The 22,305-nt window shown below is 39.3% G+C and overlaps 2 protein-coding genes across 7 annotated transcripts in view; both read left to right on the forward strand.

Moving 5' to 3' along the window:
* Positions 1-8,165, forward strand: part of LOC134610961 (E1A-binding protein p400-like) — an 83,464-nt gene extending 75,299 nt beyond the window's left edge. For 5 of the 6 annotated variants that reach the window (XM_063454374.1, XM_063454378.1, XM_063454377.1 and 2 more), the window contains exons 47-52: positions 909-1,103; positions 1,199-1,367; positions 1,698-1,825; positions 2,190-2,354; positions 6,792-6,869; positions 7,127-8,165. In XM_063454374.1, the coding sequence (XP_063310444.1) occupies positions 909-1,103; positions 1,199-1,367; positions 1,698-1,825; positions 2,190-2,354; positions 6,792-6,869; positions 7,127-7,408 (1,017 nt within the window). In that variant the 3' untranslated portion in view covers positions 7,409-8,165. The remainder of the gene's footprint in view (positions 1-908; positions 1,104-1,198; positions 1,368-1,697; positions 1,826-2,189; positions 2,355-6,791; positions 6,870-7,126) is intronic. The other variant, XM_063454379.1, reaches the window with a different exon arrangement.
* A 3,784-nt stretch (positions 8,166-11,949) lies between these two features.
* LOC134610966 (E1A-binding protein p400-like) overlaps positions 11,950-22,305 on the forward strand; it is a 156,500-nt gene continuing 146,144 nt past the window's right edge. Inside the window, exon 1 of the mRNA XM_063454391.1 lies at positions 11,950-12,051. The gene's annotated coding sequence lies outside the window, so the exon portion shown is untranslated. The remainder of the gene's footprint in view (positions 12,052-22,305) is intronic.

Genomic DNA, 22,305 nt, shown 5'->3' on the forward strand with positions numbered 1-22,305 from the left:
GGGTTAGAAAAAAAATAAGTTAACCGTCAGGGGATAAAAAAAAATTGGATCACAGTAAAATGTAGTCCCTGCCAATTGATCACTGTAGTCCGTGACCAAATGGCAGTGAAGGGGTTAATTGTATTAAAGCAGGGGAAACGGGGGTGGGATATTTTTTTTTATTATTTATTTTATTTTTAACAGGGAGAAGATCAGCAGCACTGATCCGTCTCCCTGCACTTCACACTGACTACGGAAGCGCAGAGAGGCGGATCAGGAGTGACAGCACAGGCTGTCAGAGCGATCACAGCTGCAGGGACAGCGCGATCGGGTGTTCCCTGTCTGCCTCGAATACCGTCCGTCATTAAGGGGTTAAAACTTTCTACAACAGTTGCTATTAAGTTGTCATATATTCTACCTTGTCTTTGGTCTTCTGATAATTTTGTTAACATATATCTGGTCTTCTGATAATTTTGTTAACATATATCTGAACATTGGTACCGCTTTCATTTTAAAGAATGTAATTTTTTTGAATATTTCTAAAGGAATGCGCACACAACCTGTGCTTTGGGTATAGATTTTTCATAAAGAGACAAAGGATTATTTAGCCTTTGTACACTATAATAATATTAATGTAACTGACTTCTTTAGCAAAAGCATTTAATGTACACAACTGTAAATGTCAATGTTCTTTTCTCTGAAGCCATGCTTTTGTTAAGACCAAAGCAAAATCTAAAAAGGGATGCAGAAGCACTTCATATAATGTGCTTATCCTGTGTTAAGCCAATGGGAGTGCGTGTCTGCTCATACAAGAGACTTTTTTTCTCCCATGCCAAACTTTTCTGTAGATTTATTTTTTTACACAATGTTGGGAATTGTAGAAAAATCGTCATTAACCATAATACTTTCTTATTTTGTTGTTTCAACAGGAGCAGTTAATGAAGTTGCAGAAGCAGAAACTTCAGCTTTCCCAACAGGTGGCTCAGGCAGGCACACTGACTGGCACCACAACACAAATGCAGGTTCAGCCACAGCAAGCCCAGCAACTTGCCACCGTTACAGCATCCCGTGCTGGGGCTGTCCTTACTGGAACAACTATGACAAACCTGCAGGTGGCACGTCTGGTAAGCACATAGCATTAAGCCTGGAGAACTATATTGTTAGATTAGCTTCATTTGCACACTTAAATCCTAAAATACCTGTCAATTTCTGTCAAAAGCTGCAGGCCCAGGGACAGATCCAAGGTCAGCCAGGACAAACTGCGCAAGTTGCATTGGCAAAACCACCTGTAATGTCAGCAGTCAGTGTCTCTTCGGGGGGAGTCACCACACTCCCTGTTACTGTAGCAGGAATCAGTGTATCAATCAACCAACCCCAGAAAGTAGCAGGTATAGTACAATAACAGATCAGAAAAGCTTCACACAGTCTACTCACTTCATATCTGAATGAAGAGCACGACTGTTGACTTGTTTCCATAAAAGTGGATGTGTATGTTTTGTTGTTTTTATTTATTTGTCTATTTTTTTTAAATTTTTTTTTTAGGAACGAGTTAGCCTTTTAAACATTTGATTTGCATTTCAGCCTGTGTGAACTAACCTTTTCATCATCTAGCTGGTTTCTGATCACAATTTCTGAAGGGGCAGTTAGGCTATATTCTCTTTTGATATATTGTTTATTGTATGTATACCAGACTGTAGATATATAATTTGATTATTTAGGTGGACAAACTGTCATGGCACAACCATTGCACATGCAACCACTGCTCAAACTGAAACAGCATCATACCACCCAGCAGCAACAGCAGCAAAAAGCTCTTCAATCACAGACTACTTTGGGACAACAGAAGGTAAGATACACAGTGTGCATTTGTGCTTCTCTCACATTATGTGGTTTTATTAATATAATTATGATATTCTAATTGAATCTAGTAGTTTATTTAATTCCTTCACTGTTGGATCCTGGGTTGCATATTAAGTTCTTGGTTGTTTAGTTATAATTATTGCAACATCACGTATTTAATAAGCGTTGTACCCTTAATCTATGCATATATTTACTTCTCCATAGGTAGACCTTGTGTATTGACCCTGCTTTAATTTTTTCCACTATGCTATAAAGATACGGAATGCTTCAGTGTATATACCTTTGTTTGACTGGCAGCTAAGTTCATCTCTTCCTGTCTACTTATTTTTCCCTGGGCTTTTAATGCTCAGCCTTACCTTTCCCTCCAGATAACTACACCTCAAGTTTCAACTGCTTCTCAGCAACAAAAGGTCACCTACACCAGCCAGCCAGCTATTAAAACTCAGTTCTTAACCACCTCCTTAACTCAGGCTCAGAAGGCTGCAGGGACTCAGCAAGTGCAAGCTCAGATACAAGTACGTGTGTGAAAGCAAAATTGTGGATAAGGGTTTACCACATTGTGTAATTACACTGTAATATAATGTTAGTTATATACTTGCAGTTTAAAAGAAGAAATGAAAATGCTATAAAATCTACTTCCATTTTGTTTTCTAGCGTTGGTATTCTGCATACAGCATGTTTGCACAATTAATGCTATGTTTAGACAACTTATAATGCATTCCAGTCAAAATGTGAAATGCTGCATATCCGGAGTGTAACCCCTCTGTAGCTCCATATGCGGCAGCATCATTCGGTGTGTCAGTGGCCATCCCAGAGCTAGAGTTCAGGGCTGGCTAATGTCAATTCTGTACAAATTTCATAGCACAGAATATCAGTACTGACTTAGAGCGGTGAGCAGATGCTCTCATGTCCATGGATGGAGATGCCCGTGGGGACCTAGTTAAGGGGGAAAACTGTTGTTGAATGGTTTGCCCCATTACTGGGCAACCAGGGCAGGGTTCTCTTGGCATCATAGCGAGCTGGAGTGGTTACGATGCATTATAGTAACCATTTAAGCATGCACCATGGACGGTAAACAATAGTAAGATTTGTTAATATTGTGGTTTAAGGTCTTTTCTGTATGTGTGTTAATGGAATGCTCCAAACACCTAAAGCACTTTAGCTTGCTGCAGTGCTTTGTGTGTGAAGAGGTTTTCCTTTGTTTTTAATTTTACAAAAAGTGCAGATTTCAATAGAAAATGGACACTTTAATAAATTAGCATTGTTATACCTCACTAGCTGTCATTCATACAACTGGTCCTGTTTCTTATGGGTTGTTTAACTCAGTGGCTCCAAAGCTAAATAAATTGGAAAACACTCTAGCATTAGGAATACAGGTTTGTATTTGGAACGTTATAGTGTTTTTAAGTACTGAAGGATCAAATTAAAGGAACACTTCAAACATTTGAAGCTTTTTAGCCTGATGAAGTGCTTTAGGTGTGAAGAGTGTCTCCTCTTCAATAGGAATTGTCCGATTTCTAAATTAACCCTGGTTGTCAATCAGACAACAGGTCATGGTTGCTTAGCTCAGTGGATTTAAACACAAGAGGTAGACAAGTGCCCAGAGCACCTACGTTGCCAATGCTTCTCACTGAGCTCATTTGGGGAGTCTGTAATTGGACAGCCACAGTTCTTCTAGGCTGGTTTGAAGGGGAGGACTTGTAAGCTGTTTTTAGATACACCCATATTTAAAATAACACATTTCCAGATGCGTTTTCAGATCCCAACATGGCTTTTTATTTTCATCTAATCACTGTCATAATTATTCACTAACCTTTAAATATTCCAAGGCCTTCAGGGTAGATTTGTAGGAATCAATGCAATATGGAAGATGCGTTATGAAGGTACTTAACTGGATATACGATCATTCATAATTTACAAATCTTCCTCTTCTTTTCCTGGATGCATTTGCATTCAGAGCTGTTTTGAATCACCCGATTAGCCCTAAAAGTGCCTACAGTAGCTTAAGTTTCAGAAATTCATTTATGAATGATTTGTGAGTTGTTTAACCCAAATCAATAGTTGTCAGCGCAGTCAATAAATTGATTTAAATAAATACACTAAGACAAATTACATTAAAATAATCAATAGTGGACACACACCTGCTTTATTATTAACCCTCACACCACTGCCTATAGCAGGGCAAGGTACTTCAGATAATGTTGACTACATATACCCTGATGCTTTTCCACATTTATGCTACATTATAGGAGAGGTAGTCCAAAACATCTGGAGTCCCGAAGGTTGCCTATCCTTGGCCTACATTCTGTTGAAAATGATGAGTTGTACTTGAATATCATTCCAGGTCTCAGCACTGTGAACTGGTATCTGCCATCTAGAATCTACACTAGACTTGCGCAGTTCATTATTCATTAATGACTGCATGGTTATACACAAAAGTGTGAGGGGAACAGAAGAGAAAGGATATTGGTAGAGTATACTATGGAGTGGAATACCCTACTAGTTGCAGAAAACCGTAAGGGTACAGTAGAGAACTTAACGTGCAACCTTAAAGGAACACTATAGTCACCTAAATTACTTTAGCTAAATAAAGTAGTTTGTGTATAGATCATTCCCCTGCAAATTCACTGCTCAATTCACTGTCATTTAGGTGTTAAATCACTTTGTTTCTGTTTATGCAGCCCTAGCCACACCTGCCCTGGCTATGATTGACAGAGCCTGCATGAAAAAAAAAAACTGGTTTCACTTTCAAACAGATGTAATTTACCTTAAATAATTGTATCTCAATCTCAATCTCTAAATTGAACTTTAATCACATACAGGAGGCTCTTGCAGGGTCTAGCAAGCTATTAACATAGCAGGGCATAAGAAAACCTTAATTAAACAGAACTTGCAATAAAGAAAGCCTAAATAGGGTGTTTATGTAAGGCTGTGCAAGTACCATGCAGGGAGGTGTGACTATGGTTCATAAACAAAGGTATTTATCTCCTAAATGGCAGAGGATTGAGCAGTGAGGCTGCAGTGGCATATTCTATACACCAAAACTGCTTCATTAAGCTAAAGTTGTTCAGGTGACTATAGTGTCCCTTTAATGCGTGAATATTAAAACTTAACTTTTAATGATACATTTCTAATATGTAAAAACTGTTAAGAGGCAACACTCAAAAACACTAGTGTGTAAAACAAAAAATAAATAAAGCAAATAGAATAAAATAAACAATAAATAAAAAACACTTGTCTGATACTTGCATACAGTACTCCACATATGTGAGGGGACTATTGTCTAAACTGTGCATGGTAGCTGTAAGACAATAAGTCCAGTGTGTCCAGTAGTATCTGGGAGTCCCAGCCAGGTATTTACCAACACTTATCTGGGATATTATTGTCTAAACTGTGCGCAGTTTAGACAATAAACCCCCACTATTAATTTTGTTTCAACTTGCTGCTAATCCCAGACAAGTGTTGGAAACACCTTTCTGCAGCTCCTAGATACAGGTGGGCTCTCTTTACCCGACTTTTTGTCTAACTATAGCATCCACTCACAATTTAGACCATAATCCCCTCTACAAATTTTTTTATCAAATTGCGACATATCCCAGACAAGTGTTGGTAAATACCTGACTGGGACTCCCAGATACTACTGGACACACTGTACCCGACTTATTGTCCTAAAATTACAGCTACCACACACAGTTTAGACAATAGTCCCCTCACGTATGTGGGGTACTTTGTGCAAGTCTCAGACAAGTGTTGATTTTATTCTATCTGATTTATTTATTTTTTGTTTTACACGCTAGTGTTTTTGGGTGTTGACTCTTAACAGTTTTTACATATTAGAAATGTATTCTTAAAAGTTAAGTTTTAATATTCACGCATTAAGGTTGCACGTTAAGTTCTCTACTGTACCCTTACTGTTTCCTGCAACTAGTGGGGTATTCCACTCCATAGGATACTCTACCAATATCCTTTCTCTCCTGTTCCCCTCACACTTTTGTGCATTATTAGTGAATTAATTTCACTAGGGGGCTAACCACCACTCAGGAGATAAGCTACTGCATACCTTCTATCTTTATGTTTATTGCATGGTTATAACTTACAAAGCTACTAAACTTTAAAAAAAAAAAAAACGAAAAAAAGAAAACAACCTTCTGGTTCTTTGACAGAAGTAAATGTGATTGAAATAAGAGACACCCAGAAATGCATGAACGATACAAACCACTGTATTGTCTGCTAGAACTTTTATTCTTTAAACTACTGAATTGATATCTCTAAATGCTGCCATCAACAGACTGCCTTACTAGGAGCCCTTAAACGGACACTCCACTGCCCAAATACAAAATAAACAAAAATCCATATTTAGTAGATATATTCCAAATGAAAACTTGCATGCATTTAATTATGTATTTTTTTCATTGGGGGTATATTTAAGAACAGCTTGCAACAGCTGCAGTTCTCCTCTTCTAACCCCGCCCAGGCTTTCTGTGGCTGTCCAATCACAGACTTCCCAATACAGCTCAATGAGAAGTCTTTGTAAGTCAGGTGCTCTGGGCAATTGCTATCTCTTGAGGTCCGCTGCATTGAGCTAACGAAACCAGGAAGTAAAATTACCTGTTGTCTGCTTCAAAGCCATGGGGGGTGTAAGGTTAATTTATAAAAGTGTCAATTTCTATTGAAATCTGCATTTTTTTGCAAAATTAAAATATAGGACACACTCTTCACACACAAAGCTTTTCATCAAGCGAAAGTTGTTTAGGGGAAGTGACATTTAAATAATGTCCACTGTACCAATTTCATACACAAATGAACCTTTTAAACTATATTAACAGAGGAAGTGACTGCCATGTCCAAATATTCCTCTTACTACTGATGCTGCATGTGCACATCTTCAGCATTATGTTAAAATCTGTCCACATCACATTGCCTTATGATTGTGTTTTGTTGTGTTATTGCAGGTTGCAAAACTTCCTCAGGTGGTTCAGCAACAAGCAGCGATTGCTACTCTCCAGCAGGTTGTGTCTGCATCACAACAGGTAGGAAGAAAGAGCCTTTAATGTACCATTTATTATTTTGTATCATCAGCCTGTTAATGCTGTGTATCCGCTACAATTCTTTTCAAGCGAAAACTGTGCATTGTGTGAATGTAACAGTTTCTTTTTAGGAGTATTACTTAGATACATTGGAAACACCAGACATTCATAGTGTCCCACTTTGTTTAAAAAAAAAAAAAAAAAAAAAAAACCTTTTCTTCTTTACCCACTATTTATTTTGTGTCTGCTTTCTTCTGAAGGTCCAGCCACAGACTGTGACTCTGACCCAGGCTACGGCCACAGGTCAGCAACAGGTTCAGGTCATACCAGCCGGTTCAGCAGCAGCACAGGTTGTACAGCAGAAATTTCTCCAGCAGCAGGTCTTGGCAGCGGCGGCAGCAGCAGCTTCTCCACAGATACAGGCCTCTGTCAACCAGACAACAGCAGTATCAACAGTTACAACAGATGCACAGAATCAGCAGGCAAAGCTGCAAGTTCGGACACCTACTGTCAGGATCAAAGCACCCACTAAACCGAGCTGAGAACCAGTTGGAATAGGTTGATCGTAGATGGGGAACAAATATTAGTTACATGTGAATCGTAGTTCTGGTTATGTGTGGAATCCTGCTCCACACACTCTAAGAAAAGACAAGGCAAACTTTAATTTACTTCAGGGAATACTTGTATTATCACAATCCATTGACTGAAAATGCAGGCACATAGATATCCGAAAAGAAATCTGATATTTTCAGTAGCTCATGGCTAGCGCACTGGTTGTGTGAATGCAGATAATGTACATTTTTATTCCCTAAAAATCATACAATACCTGATTGTTATCACACGTGTACATACAGTTTTGGATTATGTTTTGCTGGCTGTAGGAGCCTGAAAATTTTAGGTGGTTTGACTGCCTTTACAGAACGGCGGCAAAATTTATATTGTACATACATTTTTAATGTATGGATAAAGGCAACTGACACTGTATTTACAGTAGCACAAATCAATATTGTATGCAACAGAGCTTGGCAATTCATTATTGCAAGTGTATTTGTACATACATGTATTTGGATGAATTGTGTGCGTGCATGTGCACTTCTTAGACTACGCAGACTTAATGCAATCCCATCCTTTGGTGGTCAGAGAGGAAAAAGCCATAGCTGGAATAACAGGTATCACTTCCGTGGCCTTTGTGGGTGTAAATGCCAGTGTCAATATAATTATTAGACACCACCCACCTCTAATTTTCATAGGGGGCCATTATAAAGGAACTGCTTCAGAATCAGGTTTAAAAAAAGACAATACAGAGTATAACTTGGACATCTTTGCTATTTTTATACAAATAAGAACACTTCTGTGCAACTTTTTTTTTTTTTTAAGAAAACGATAGAGTTCATCCAATATAAAACCTTTTCTGCAAGGGGAACAACTCATTGGTTTCAGCTAATGGAATCTGTGGCATTTTCCCTTCTTTGATATGTGTTAACAGTTTGCGGTTTTAATTTTTATTGCACAATTAGTTGGACAACCGTTTGTTACTAAATGTAATTTATACCTTTTTTTTTTTTTTTGCAGTAGCAAATGTCACCTCTTCCTTATGTTCTTTTTGTACAGTTCAAATTCTGTTTTATTATAATAATATAATTAAAAAAAAAAAAAAAGTTACCATTATGTTTATTGCCTATACACTGGGTGTAATCATCAGTATGTTCTAATAGGATTAGAGAAATTCTTAGCCCGACAACTTTTATTGGAATGGAATTCCCACCATTAATCTAGAGCTGATAGGCGTTCTAGTCCAGCAAAAGTTTGACAACCATTGTGTGTAATACCGTAGTTTGGAAACAGTGAGCACTGTCCAAGTTGAACAACTCTAACATTAAATGCTCTGTTTCATTTAGAACACTCTTGTGCAGTAACATCTGTTTAATTTTACAGCCAGGTATAAGCAGAACTAATCAATGTGGTCAAACTTAGAGGGTTAAGCAAAGCTATTGATATATTTGTGGTATGTCATTAGTCCATAGGTAAGACCATTCTTTCACCCCTCCAAAGATCAGAGGTGCAAAATGTTTACGTGAACATCCGATATTTGAATTGTATACCATTTAATTTTCCTGTGGCTGGTATTATTTTCCAAGATATTTTTATTTTAAAATATGCTATGTGCCTGTGTGACTTCTTTTATTTAAAAAGTGTATGTTTTACTGTTAGTAGCATGTTTTCTCCCACAACTATAATTTGTGCATAGTGAGTTTATAATCTTAACCAACACTTGGTGTTTAGAAAATAAAACAATCCATCTCATGTATTTTGAGATAATCCACTCCAACAAAGTCTTTAATGGAACACAGGAACACCAGACACTAAATGTAAAAAAAAAAACACAAAAAAAAAACACAACACTTTGAAATCCTATACATCGGGTTGAGATACAAGCTCAGTAATATGTGAAGGCATTCCAAATATCTTGATTAAAGATTGTTTCCCGAGTGCAACCAACATCAGTCTCCCATGCACTGACAAATTATAAAACTGAACAAGCCATGTGAGTGCCTAGAATAGATACCTGCCCTTTTTGACCAATTGTAAGATTTTGATAGAGTGCATTTTACTACACCACAGCTATTGTATTCATGTCTAATAGACGCCAAATAAAGGTATTTAAGTAAGGAATGAAAGTTAAAAGAAATAAAAGAATAAGGGGACCTGCCTGTGAAATGATCACTGAATTCTTCAACTTGAAAAAAAATGGAAGTTAATGCTCTGTTTCATAAATAATGGAATAAAAGAAGTGTCCTTGATCACTGCAATACTTTCTACACGGCATAACATACTGCTTCTTTTGATCTAATTAGTAAAGGTGTGCAGTTTTAGATCAATAATTCTCGCATAGTGGTCTGTGTCAATCAAGATGTGGATGGGTCTGTAGACCTGAACCCCAATGGTCACAATCCATCAAACAAAGCTGCTCAAATGTTTGCACCAGCAGTGGAGAGCATGCCATGATGCATGAAAACTGATTTGAAAATCGGGGTTATTCCACCAAATATTGATTTCTGAACTCTTCCTATGTTAGAACATTATTATTATTGTGTTCAACTTATTTTTATTTTTTTAATTTTGCAAATTGTATTTTATTGAGACTCAATTCTTATGCATACAAGTCACATATTCAGATAAAAAAACAAAAACATCTTAAACAATGAAAAAAGTAGCTGCCCTATCTCATGGCTTCTGTTGTATGAAAATTTACAATACTTGGTCTCAATTAAATTAAACCGGAAAGGGGTGTTAATACTGAATATTACATTTGCATTAATCATACATCTATAATCTTTAACTTTGTTCAGTTAAAATTATATCATTATACAGAAATGGCAATGCATCCATAAGTACGCGTGTCGGACAGGACTTAATATGTCGCCTACTCTCCACCAGCTTCCTCAACAAAACATTATCAATGGGCCCGTGGTATTTCCCAAATTTGCTGGTATTTTACCTTTATCAAATACACCCGGTTTTCTGATTCCCTATTCATATGGTACAGATTTGTTCTGTTTTGCACTATTGTTAACAGAGCTGGTATAACAATATTAAAGATTTAGTATTGATTTGGTTGCATAGTTGGGTAATTGAAGAGCACATGACATTCTAGTGCATGTGGCAATTGCACCCCGGTGCTTGATCCAATAATTTTTGCTATGTCTTGCTAGACGTTTGTGAGCAGCTCCACCATATGTGTGCCATAGTTCCCTCTTCTTAGAAACATCTCTAACATTTGTTGGTTTTAGTTGGACTGATGTGTGCAGGTGAGGAGAAAAGTACCACTGGTAAGGAAGCTTTTTGATCAGTTCGATATGTGAGGAAGAGAGAGAGTGTAAGACTCTGAGGTCTCATAATCATCTGTTCCCAGGTATCCTAGATGAATGTTTTTCCATCTTCCCTGTGTTTAACTTCTTGAGGATGGAGGCAATTGTAAAACAAAATCTAGAATTTGACCAATATGTTTGTTCAACTTTAGTTTACTTTCATATTAAGTGCACTTACACTTATAATATATCATTTTGTTCAGGAGAAACAAGGCTTGTATTACACATCAGATATTTATATGTGAAACATAATTTAATATGAATAAAAATAAAATGTGTGAGAAATTGAACATTAATTTCCAACTCCTGCGTGGCATTTTAACTGAGAATGTAATTTCACTGTTAGCTTTTACTGCAATAAAACTCACATAATTCTATGCTGTGTTGTTGCAGGAGTACACTGATGGCCCATGTACAGGTTTCATGGTGTTTTGGGGAGTTAGTCAAATAAAGAGCTTGCCCATTTCAGCATTTTACACATTGACATTTGCCAGATTGGTTATGTTGCCTTTGAGACCGTATGGCAGCCCAGGAATGAAAATTACCCCCATAATGGAATACCAGTTGCAAAAGTAGACAACCCACTTAAAAATTCCCCAGATGTACAGGTTTTATGGGATTTTGGGAAGATACAGGGTCAGCTATTATGGCTTGTCCATTTCAGTTTTTAGACATTGAATTTTGCCAGGTTGGTTTGCTGTGCCTATGTTGCCTTTGAGACCATATGGCAGCCCAGAATTAAAATTACCCTCCTCACGGCATACTATTTGCAAAGTCAACCAATGCATTCTAATATCACTACACTATCTATTATCCATCCATTCATGCAATCAATCAATCAATCAATCATATATAGGGTCCAGCCATCCACCCACCAGAATAACATGCACAGGTTTTACAGGTATGCATTGTGTGGGTCACATAATATTTTGGGTGGGGTATTATACATGTGAGATTTTCTCCCATATATTATTTTGCTGTTATAAAATGTATTCGTGAGCCTGTCTAGGGGTCTGTTATTGGAGATAATCCTGAGGAGGTTTCGATCTCGGCTGCAGGCGGCCTGCGTGCTGAGGGCGCCCCCGGTGTATCCGTGGGTTCTGGTGCCGTGGGCCGCCGTGCAGCCAGTGACAGCCTATGGTGACAGCGCTGCCCAGCTGATGATGCCTTTGTCTGGCGCGGCCGGTCCTCGCGCATGCGCGGTCGCTGCTCCCGTTGCTGTCCTATCGTGTCCTCTCCGGGCCTCCGTACTGCGCCGTGTTGTCAGTGGAGAGCGGCGGCAGCGGCGGCGGATGGGAAGCTGATGGGGCTGACAGGTGAGACGGGCGGGGGAGGGCCGGTGGGATGAGCTGTACCGGAGGCTGACAGAGCTGGTCTCGGCCGCTGTCCCTGGTGCTGGCTGTGACAGTGAAGCCGGGCCTGCTCCTATCAGCAAACACGGCCGCACCGCCCCCTCCGGGCCCGAGACCCCCTGCTGTCAGCTCTCCGGGCCGGCCGTCACCTGTCACACACCGTGCTGTCACATAATGCTGTCACACACCGGACTGTCACATAATACTGTCACACACCGGACTGTCACACACACCGGACTGTCACACAATGCTGTCACACACCGGACTGTCACATAATACTGTCACACACTGTGCTGTCACATAATGCTGTCACACACCGGACTGTCACACACACTGGACTGTCACATAATACTGTCACACACACCGGACTGTCACACAATGCTGTCACATAATACTGTCACACACCGTGCTGTTACACCCTGTGCTGTCACACACAATGCTGTCACATAATACTGTCACACACAATGCTGTCACATAATACTGTCACACACACCGGACTGTCACACACCGGACTGTCACACACCGGACTGTCACACACCGGACTGTCACACAATGCTGTCACACACCGTGCTGTCACACAATGCTGTCACACACCGGACTGTCACACAATGCTGTCACACACCGGACTGTCACACAATGCTGTCACACACCGTGCTGTCACATAATGCTGTCACATAATACTGTCACACACCGTGCTGTCACATAATGCTGTCACACACCGGACTGTCACACAATGCTGTCACACAATGCTGTCACACACCGGGCTGTCACATAATACTGTCACACACCGTGCTGTCACATAATGCTGTCACACACCGGACTGTCACACACACTGGACTGTCACACAATGCTGTCACACACTGTGCTGTCACATAATACTGTCACACACCGTGCTGTTACACCCTGTGCTGTCACACATAATGCTGTCACATAATACTGTCACACACCGGACTGTCACACAATGCTGTCACATAATACTGTCACACACCCTGCTGTCACATAATACTGTCACACACCGTGCTGTTACACCCTGTGCTGTCACACACAATGCTGTCACATAATACTGTCACACACCGGACTGTCACACACACCGGACTGTCACACACCATGCTGTCACACACCGGACTGTCACACACACCGGACTGTCACACAATGCTGTCACACACCGTGCTGTCACATAATACTGTCACACACAATGCTGTCACATAATACTGTCACACACCGTGCTGTCACACACCGGACTGTCACACAATGCTGTCACACATAATGCTGTCACACACCGGACTGTCACACAATGCTGTCACACACCGTGCTTTCACATAATGCTGTCACACACCGGACTGTCACACACACCGGACTGTCACACAATGCTGTCACACACCGTGCTGTCACATAATACTGTCACAAACCATGCTGTCACATAATGCTGTCACACATCGTGCTGTCACATAATTCTGTCACACACCGGACTGTCACACAATGCTGTCACACACCGTGCTGTCACATAATGCTGTCACACACCGGGCTGTCACATAATACTGTCACACACCGTGATGTTACACCCTGTGCTGTCACACACAATGCTGTCACATAATACTGTCACACACAATGCTGTCACATAATACTGTCACACACCGGGCTGTCACACACACCGTGCTGTCACATAATGCTGTCACACACCATGCTGTCACATAATACTGTCGCACACCGTCCTGTTACACCCTGTGCTGTCACACACAATGCTGTCACATAATACTGTCACACACCGGACTGTCACACAATGCTGTCACATAATACTGTCACACACAATGCTGTCACATAATGCTGTCACACACAATGCTGTCACATAATAATACTGTCACACACCGTGCTGCCACATAATACGTGTCCTTCCTGTCAGTGCGGCTCCTCACACAACATCAGGCCCAGGACTGCCAGCATTGTACTAATAACATGCTCCCAGCCTGGGGACGGACACTGTATTTACCTGTATGATGGTATTAATGGTACCCTGTATTATAGTAATTGTACCATGTATTATGGTAGTATTGAAACTCTGTATTATAGTAGTATTGATACTCTGTATTATGGTAGTATTCATACTCTGTAATATAGTAGGACTTTTACCCCGTATTATGGTAGTATTCATACTCTATATTATGGTAGTAATGATACTCTGTAATATACGGTAATAGAAATTATACTCTGTATTATGGTAGTAATGATTGATAGTCTGTATTATGGTAGTAATGATAGTCTGTATTATGGTAGTATTGATAGTCTGTATTATGGTAGTATTGATAGTCTGTATCATGGTAGTATTGATACTTTGTATTATGGTAGTATTGAAACTCTGTATTATCTTAGTATTGATACTCTGTAATATGGTAGTAATGATAGTCTGTATTATGGTAGTATTGATAGTCTGTATTATGGTAGTATTGATAGTCTGTATTATGGTAGTATTGATAGTCTGTATTATGGTAGTATTGAAACTCTGTATTATGGTAGTATTGAAACTCAGTATCATGGTAGTATTGATACTCTGTATTATGGTAGTATTGATATAGTCTGTATTATGGTAGTATTGATACTCTGTATTATGGTAGTATTGATACTCTATATCAGGTATAGGCAACCTTCGGCACTCTAGATGTTTTGGACTACACCTCCCAAGATGCTTTACCATCATTATGGGTGTAAGAGCATTATGGGGGATGTAGTCCACAACATCTGGAGTGCCGAAGGTTGCCTATCCCTGCTCTATATTATGGTAGTAATGATACTCTGTATTATGGTAGTATTGAAACTCAGTATTATAGTAGAGTCAAGATGGGCGGAGAGAGATCATGAGAGGACATGTAGATTTGCGTGTCATCCACATAGAAATGATAATGGAAGCCAAAGGAGCTGATGAGTTTAACAAGGGAGGCAGTATAGATAGAGAATAGTAGGGGACCAAGGACAGAATCTTGGGGGACGCCGACAGAGAGTGGTTGGGGGGAAAGGGGCAGAGTCAGAGAAAGAAACACTGAAAGAGCGCTGGGAGAGGTAGGAGGAGCACCAGGAGAGAGCAGTATCCCGTAGACCAAAATTACGGAGAATGCGAAGAAGCTGTTGATGATCAGCAGTGTGAAAGGCAGAGGAAAGATCACAGAGAATTAGGATAGAGTAATTGCCGCGAGATTAAGCAGCTATTAAATTGTTGGAAACTTTGATTACAGATGTTTCGACAGAATGACCAGCGCAGAATCCAGACTGAAGGGGGTCAAGCAGAGAGTTGGATTCGAAAAAGTTAGTCTGGTGTACACAATTCTCTCCAGGATCTTGGAGGCAAATGGTAGTAGCGATATCGGGCGGTAGTTGGATGGGAAGTTGGGGTCAAGGCTGGGCTTTTTCATTGGGGTTACAGTTACATGTTTGAAGGGTGAGGGAAATGTGCCAGAGGAGAGGGAGACAAAGTGTGGATGAGATATGAGGAAATAGGACAGAGGGAACAGGTGGTGGGGCGGGAGGACTGGGGCAGAGCAGCAACCTCTTCTGCTGTAGCTGGTGCGAATGAGTGTAGAATGATGGAGGGAGTGGGGTTGGGTGATGTATTGGTAGGGAATGGAGAGAAATTAGCGATCTCTGTAGAGATCCTCTCAGTGAAGTGAGATGCAAAGTTTGTCGGACAAGGTGGTAGAAGGAGGGGGAGTAAAAGGGCGAAGAAGAGGATCAAAAGTGTGAAGTAGGTGTTTGGGTTGATAGGACAGTGTACTTATGAGTGTGTTAAAGTAATTTACTTTTGCAGCGGAAGGAGCTAGGCTGTAGGAGTACAGCATAAATATATAGTGGAGGAAGTCAGATGCAAAGTGAGACTTTCTCCAGCAGCGTTTAGCAGTTCAGGACCATTTTTGGAGGTAATAGGTCAGCTTGGTGTGCCAGGGTTGTAATTGGGGGAGCTTGCTGCGTTTAATTGTAGGAGGTGCAATGATGTTGAGAGGAGAGGGTTGAGTTGTAGAGTGAGGTTGCAGAGTTAGGGCAAGTTAGATTTGAGATGAGTAAAAGGAGAGTTTGGTGGAGATCAAGGCAGTTGAGGTTTCTGCAAGATTGGAGAGTTGAGGGTGGTGAAATTTGGGTATGGGATATTCTGATGTCAAATGTTAGCAGATGGTGGTCAGATAATGGAAATGGAACAGTGGAGAGATTAGAGGTGGTACAGAGATTGGTGAAGATGAGGTCAAGATTGTTTCCTGCTGTATGAGTTGCTGAAGTAGACAACTGCGTGAGGCCAAAGGAGGAGATACAGAGAGCAGAAGGGAGGCATCAGGGCAGTTGAGGTTGTTGATTGGGATGTTAAAGTCCCCAAGTATGAGGGAGTGCTAGAAAGTGGGGTAGCCAGGAAGAAAAGTGTTAAATGAATAGCCTAGGATGACCGGGGGGTATGGGGGGAGGGGGGGGGGCAATTCTTAAAGGAGTGGGCTTAAAAAGGCAGACAGTGTGAACTTCAAAGGAAAGGGCAGGGGCAGAAAGGATAGGTTGAAAGGTACATTGAGGGAAGAGAAGGATGCCTACACCGCCTCCTTTACAGTCAAATCTGGGAGTGTGGGAGATTTGTAGTCCACCGAAACATAAAGAAGCGGGAGTAGCGGTATCAGAGGGGGACAGCCAGGTCTCAGTGAGTGCCAGTTTTGTGAGTGAGTTAGAGATGACAAGGTGGTGTATAACTGTTGATTTAATATTACTACAGATTGAATGGGCGTTCCACAGTGCACACTGAATGTTGGTAAAGGAGGATAAACCGCAGGCTATATGGATGAGGTCTGTGTGGTTTCTGGTTGTCTTAGTGCGAGTACTGTCTATCTCAGGCACCTGTATTCTGTCTGTTACTGTCTCTCTGTGCCCAAAACAGGTTTCTTTCTGCTTATATTACCTTCATCATCCTCAGTGCTTTCTCTTGGTTTATATCCCATTATCCTTGTTCTGTGTTGATTATATCAGAGGAAGTGACGGCCATGGGAGTAGCTAAGTGTTCGATATACCTGGGGCTTAAACTCAAAGGAAAACTTGATGACCATTAAAGGAACACTATAGTCACCTAAATTACTTTAGCTAAATAAAGCAGTTTTAGTGTATAGATCTTTCCCCTGCAATTTCACTGCTCAATTCACTGTCATTTAGGAGTTAAATCACTTTGTTTCTGTTTATGCAGCCCTAGCCACACCTCCCCTGGCTATGACTGACAGATAAAAACTGGTTTCACTTTCAAACAGATGTAATTTACCTTAAATAATTGTATCTAAATCTCTAAATTGAACTTTAATCACATACAGGATGCTCTTGCAGGTTCTAGCAAGCTATTAACATAGCAGGGGATAAGAAAATCTTAATTAAACAGAACTTGCAATAAAGAAAGCCTAAATAGGGCTCTCTTTACAGGAAGTGTTTATGGAAGGCTGTGCAAGTCACATGCAGAGAGGTGTGACTAGGGTTCATAAACAAAGGGATTTAACTCCTAAATGGCAAAGGATTGAGCAGTGAGGCTGCAGGGGCATGTTCTATACACCAAAACTGCTTCATTAAGCTAGAGTTGTTCAGGTGACTATAGTGTCCCTATAAGCTAACGGTGAGAATATATCATTACCCGTTCCTGTCCTTTTATGTTCTGTCCTATTTATTCATGAACAGCATGCATATGCCGTACAGCCAGGTATTCAATATGATCCTGCCATACTAACTTACTAATAGAGGGGAATGCAGCTAAGTCCTGTTTCCAAGCACGTCCACTTCTGACAGTTATATTCTGACAGTATACTACTGATCTTACTTTTAATAATAGACACCTGCTTGATATAAAAAAAAAAAAAAAAAAAGTAAATACTATTATCTTCCTGCCCCCTCCACCAACCTTTTGGTTCTGGTGCTAAAAAAACAAAACACATCCAGGGCATAAGTCCCCAAAGCCCCTTCATCTCCACCCCTAGCCTATGGTGATGGAAACATTGACAATCAAACTGACTGGGGGCTTTCGTCTCATGTTTCCCATTAGCATTTACTATTTATGGTCTAAAAGTCCTTTGATGCTTAGTTAGACTTTAGTGATGGCAAATATTGCATCCCATCTATTTGAAAACTGTATGGGCAATGATGCTCACTTACTTAGCAAGACTAAAGCAGGCCTCCCAGCCGTCCCAAAATGTAAGGGATAGTCCCACTGTCCCGACTTGGTTCTCTGGTGTCCTACATTTTGCCAGTTCAGAGAATTGTCCACAAAAAGCGTAGCTCAAATACATCACTAGTACCCTGCAGAGAGTGCTGAAACATTGCTCTATGCATGTCTTTCCCACAGTGGGCTGGCCTGCTTGATAGGCAAGTAGCCTGGTGAGCATTCACGTCAGGTTGATCTGACAGTAATTTGGTTGCCCCCTTTTAGCAAAGCCAGTGATACAATTGTATCACTTGCCTGTTGCCTTTACCACCTCCCAGCAGCATCCCGATTCTAGTGATGCTAATGTTGGAGGATATGCTAAAGTATCATGGAAGTATCTCTTACAGGTATCTAAAGTGTCAAGGTTAGCCATCACTCCATCATTTTAATGTGGTTTTAGGTGCATAAACGCTGACCCTGCAGATGACACATGTAAACATTGTTGTTTCTGAGAAATTGCAATGTTTACATTTGCCAGTCTGTATACGTATAGTAGCTGTCAGTAAGGTAGTCACTAGAGTCACTTTCCCTTGACAGGCTTAGTATTTAATGTGAAGCATTAGATTGGCATAGCAAGTCAATTGCCACACATGTATGCCATGTGGGGTAAAAGGAATACATTTACATTATGAATAAATATTATAAGTACCGTATAATATTTAAGTATTTTTTTTAAAGGGACACTAAACACACATAAAATACTTCAGCTTGCTGGAATGCCTTAGGTATCTGGAGCCTGTCACATTTATGACAGTATATACTTGTGCTACCTTCATAGAAATTGTCACTTTTATATTTTGGGAAAAAACACCTAGCAAGGGAGGTTTCATTCCACTTCCATTAGCTCCATAGAGCTAAAAGATGTGATAAGTTCAGTGGGCTTTGGTGAATATATTTTGCTCCTGCAGTCACAGTGCTCAATTTGCTGCCATTTAGAAGTTAACCCCTTCAGGACGGAGTCAATAGTGCACGTTCTGATCAAAACAAAACGTAAACAAAAACTAGAATTTGCGCTATACGTCTGTTCACCCGTAGTTCCCCTCTTTCAAATTATATGCACCCACACTTATTATATATCATTTTGTTCAGAAGAAACAGGGCTTTAATCTATCATTAACTATTCATATATGGAACATCATTTATTATGAATAACATTTTTTTTAAAAATGTGAGAAAATAAGATTTTTTTTTAAATTTGCATTTCCGTCTGACATTTTAACTGTGAATGTCATAATACTGTTAGGTTTTACTGCAAAAAACGCACATATTTTTCAGCGATGTGTCACGAGTACAACAGTACCCCCCATTAACAGGTTTTATGTTGTTTTGGAAAGTTACAGGGTCAAATATAGAACATTCCATTTTCAAATTGAAATTTTCCAGATTAGTAATGTTACCTTTGAGACGGTGTGGTAGCCAGGAATGAGAATGGCATAGCATTTGTAAAAGTAGACAAGCCAAGGTATTGAAAGTGGGGTATGTTTAGTCTTTTTTAGTAGCCGCTTAGTCACAAACACTGGCCAAAGTTAGCGTTCATATTTGTTTTTGTGTGAAAAAAAGCAAAAAACTAATATTTGGCCAGTGTTTGTGACTAAGTGGCTACTAAGAAAGACTGGACATACCCCACTTGCAATACCTCGGGTTGTCTACTTTTGCAAATGGTATGCCATCATGGGGGTAATTCTCATTCCTGGGCTACCATACGCTCTCAAAGGCAACATAACCAATCTGGCAAATTTCAATGTTAAAAAAATGAAATGCAAGCCTTATATGTGACTCTCTAACTTTCCAAAACACCATAAAACCTGTACATGGGGGGTACTGTTATTATCGGGAGACTTCACTAAACACAAATATTAGTGTTTTAAAACAGTAAAACATATTACAACAATAATATAGACCATAAATAGACCTTGTAAAAAATGCGAAAAACGTCACTTTTACTTAAAATATCATTGTTGTAATACAATTTACCAGTTTGAAACACTAATATTTGAGTTCAGCGAAGTCTCCCGAGTAAAACAGTACCCCCTATGTACAGGTTTTATGGTGTCTTGGAGAGTTACAGGGTCAAATATAGTGCTTGCAAATTAAATTATCTGCACTTTCTCCCTGTGTTGTCAGGCATGTCAATCAAATTTTTTTTTTTTTTTTTAATTCTTTATTTTTGCGTGCATGAAAAAATACAACAAGTGGGCTCTTCATGCCCTATCAGATTGACAAGCATATAGACAGAGTAGTTAGCCATTAGGTAGCATGTAGAATACTTTGCACAAATTTTATATTGTAAAATTTAAGTAACCAATAATCAGCTTGTGTACATATTAAAACAGGTTAAGAATAACTGTCGCTGTAGGTAGTTAACCATTGTTATGAGGCAATTTTGTAAGTTATAACAGGCTTATTGCATAATAGTAAAGCTGTAAGTGCTAAATAAAATTTTAATTAATCAAATCACATAATTACGTTAAAAGATTATTTAAATATACACGTAGAATTTTAATATATATGCATTTATAGGTATTTAAATTCTACGTGTATACTAATGTCATCTTTTATGTAATTATATGTATTTATCTATATATATATATATATATATATATATATATTTGCGGTTATTTGTATTTTATATATAGATAGATATATAGAGAATGTCATTCTAAGTGTATTTTGTTACCTATATATATATATATATATTAATAACAAAATACAGTTAGAATGAAATTATATATGCATATATAATTGATATTAAATTTTGTTTCAATATTTTATTTATTTATTTTATTATTTTATTTATTTATTATTTTAATTATACTTATTTATATATAATATATATGTACATCTATTATAAATATTAATATTAAAATACACTTTGTATGACGTTACATATATATAATATGTATATATATTATATATATATATAATATATATACATATTTTATATATATATATATATATATATATATATATATAGATAGATAGTGAAGGGAGCACACTAGGTCTTAAAAATCGTGCAAAAGTATTTATTGCATTCAAAAAGAATACAACGCTGTGGTACAACAAATCAACGTTTCGACCCTGCTGGGTCTTTATCAAGATCTTGATAAAGACCCAGCAGGGTCGAAACGTTGATTTGTTGTACCACAGCGTTGTATTCTTTTTGAATGCAATAAATACTTTTGCACGATTTTTAAGACCTAGTGTGCTCCCTTCACTATCTATCTATATATATAACGCGGGATTGCACCTAGGCCCATAATACTTTGAAAACTAGAAGTACGGAGGAGTGCCTGGCTTTGGTATTTTGTTTATATATATATATATATATATATATATATATATAAAAATATATTTAATTTATTTTTACACATGTCTAATTTTTTTTTTTTTTTTACTTTCCCACCAGCAGGGGGACTGTCTGATATTTCAAACAGTCCCCCTGCTGGCAGATCCATAGCCAGCTATAGGGGGCCATGTGATCGCTCTTTGAGAGCGATCACATGGACCCCGGGGGCCTCATTTGCCGGAGGGGGGCTGCCTGGGCTGTCAGGCAGCCCCCCAGAAGAGGATCGCGGCGGAGGTGAGTACACCTCTCCTCCAGGGGCTTAAAGCCGTTACAACGTACCATGCCGCCACAACGGCTTTAAAGCCCACTTAAAGCGGGACGGCATGGTACGGCGTTAAGGGGTTAAACTACTTTTGTTTCTGTTTATGCAGCCCTAGCCACACCTCCCCTGGCTGTGACTAACAGCCTGCATGAAACAAATTATGGTTTCACTTTCAGTCAGATGTAACATACTTTAAATGTTTTTATCTCCTGCTTTGTAAATTAAAACTGAAACACACACAGGAGGAGCGGAGGAGATAAGAAATTCGAAATTAAACAGATTGAACATCATATATTTTTTAATAGGAAGTATTTAAGAACGCATTTACATGCAGGGAGATGTGATAAGGCAGCATAAATGTTAAAGCGTTAAATAGCTGAGAATGGAACAATGAGACTGCAGCGGCATGATCTATACACC

This window comes from Pelobates fuscus, chromosome 5 (genome assembly GCF_036172605.1).
Source record: "Pelobates fuscus isolate aPelFus1 chromosome 5, aPelFus1.pri, whole genome shotgun sequence".
NCBI classification, from domain to species: domain Eukaryota; kingdom Metazoa; phylum Chordata; class Amphibia; order Anura; family Pelobatidae; genus Pelobates; species Pelobates fuscus.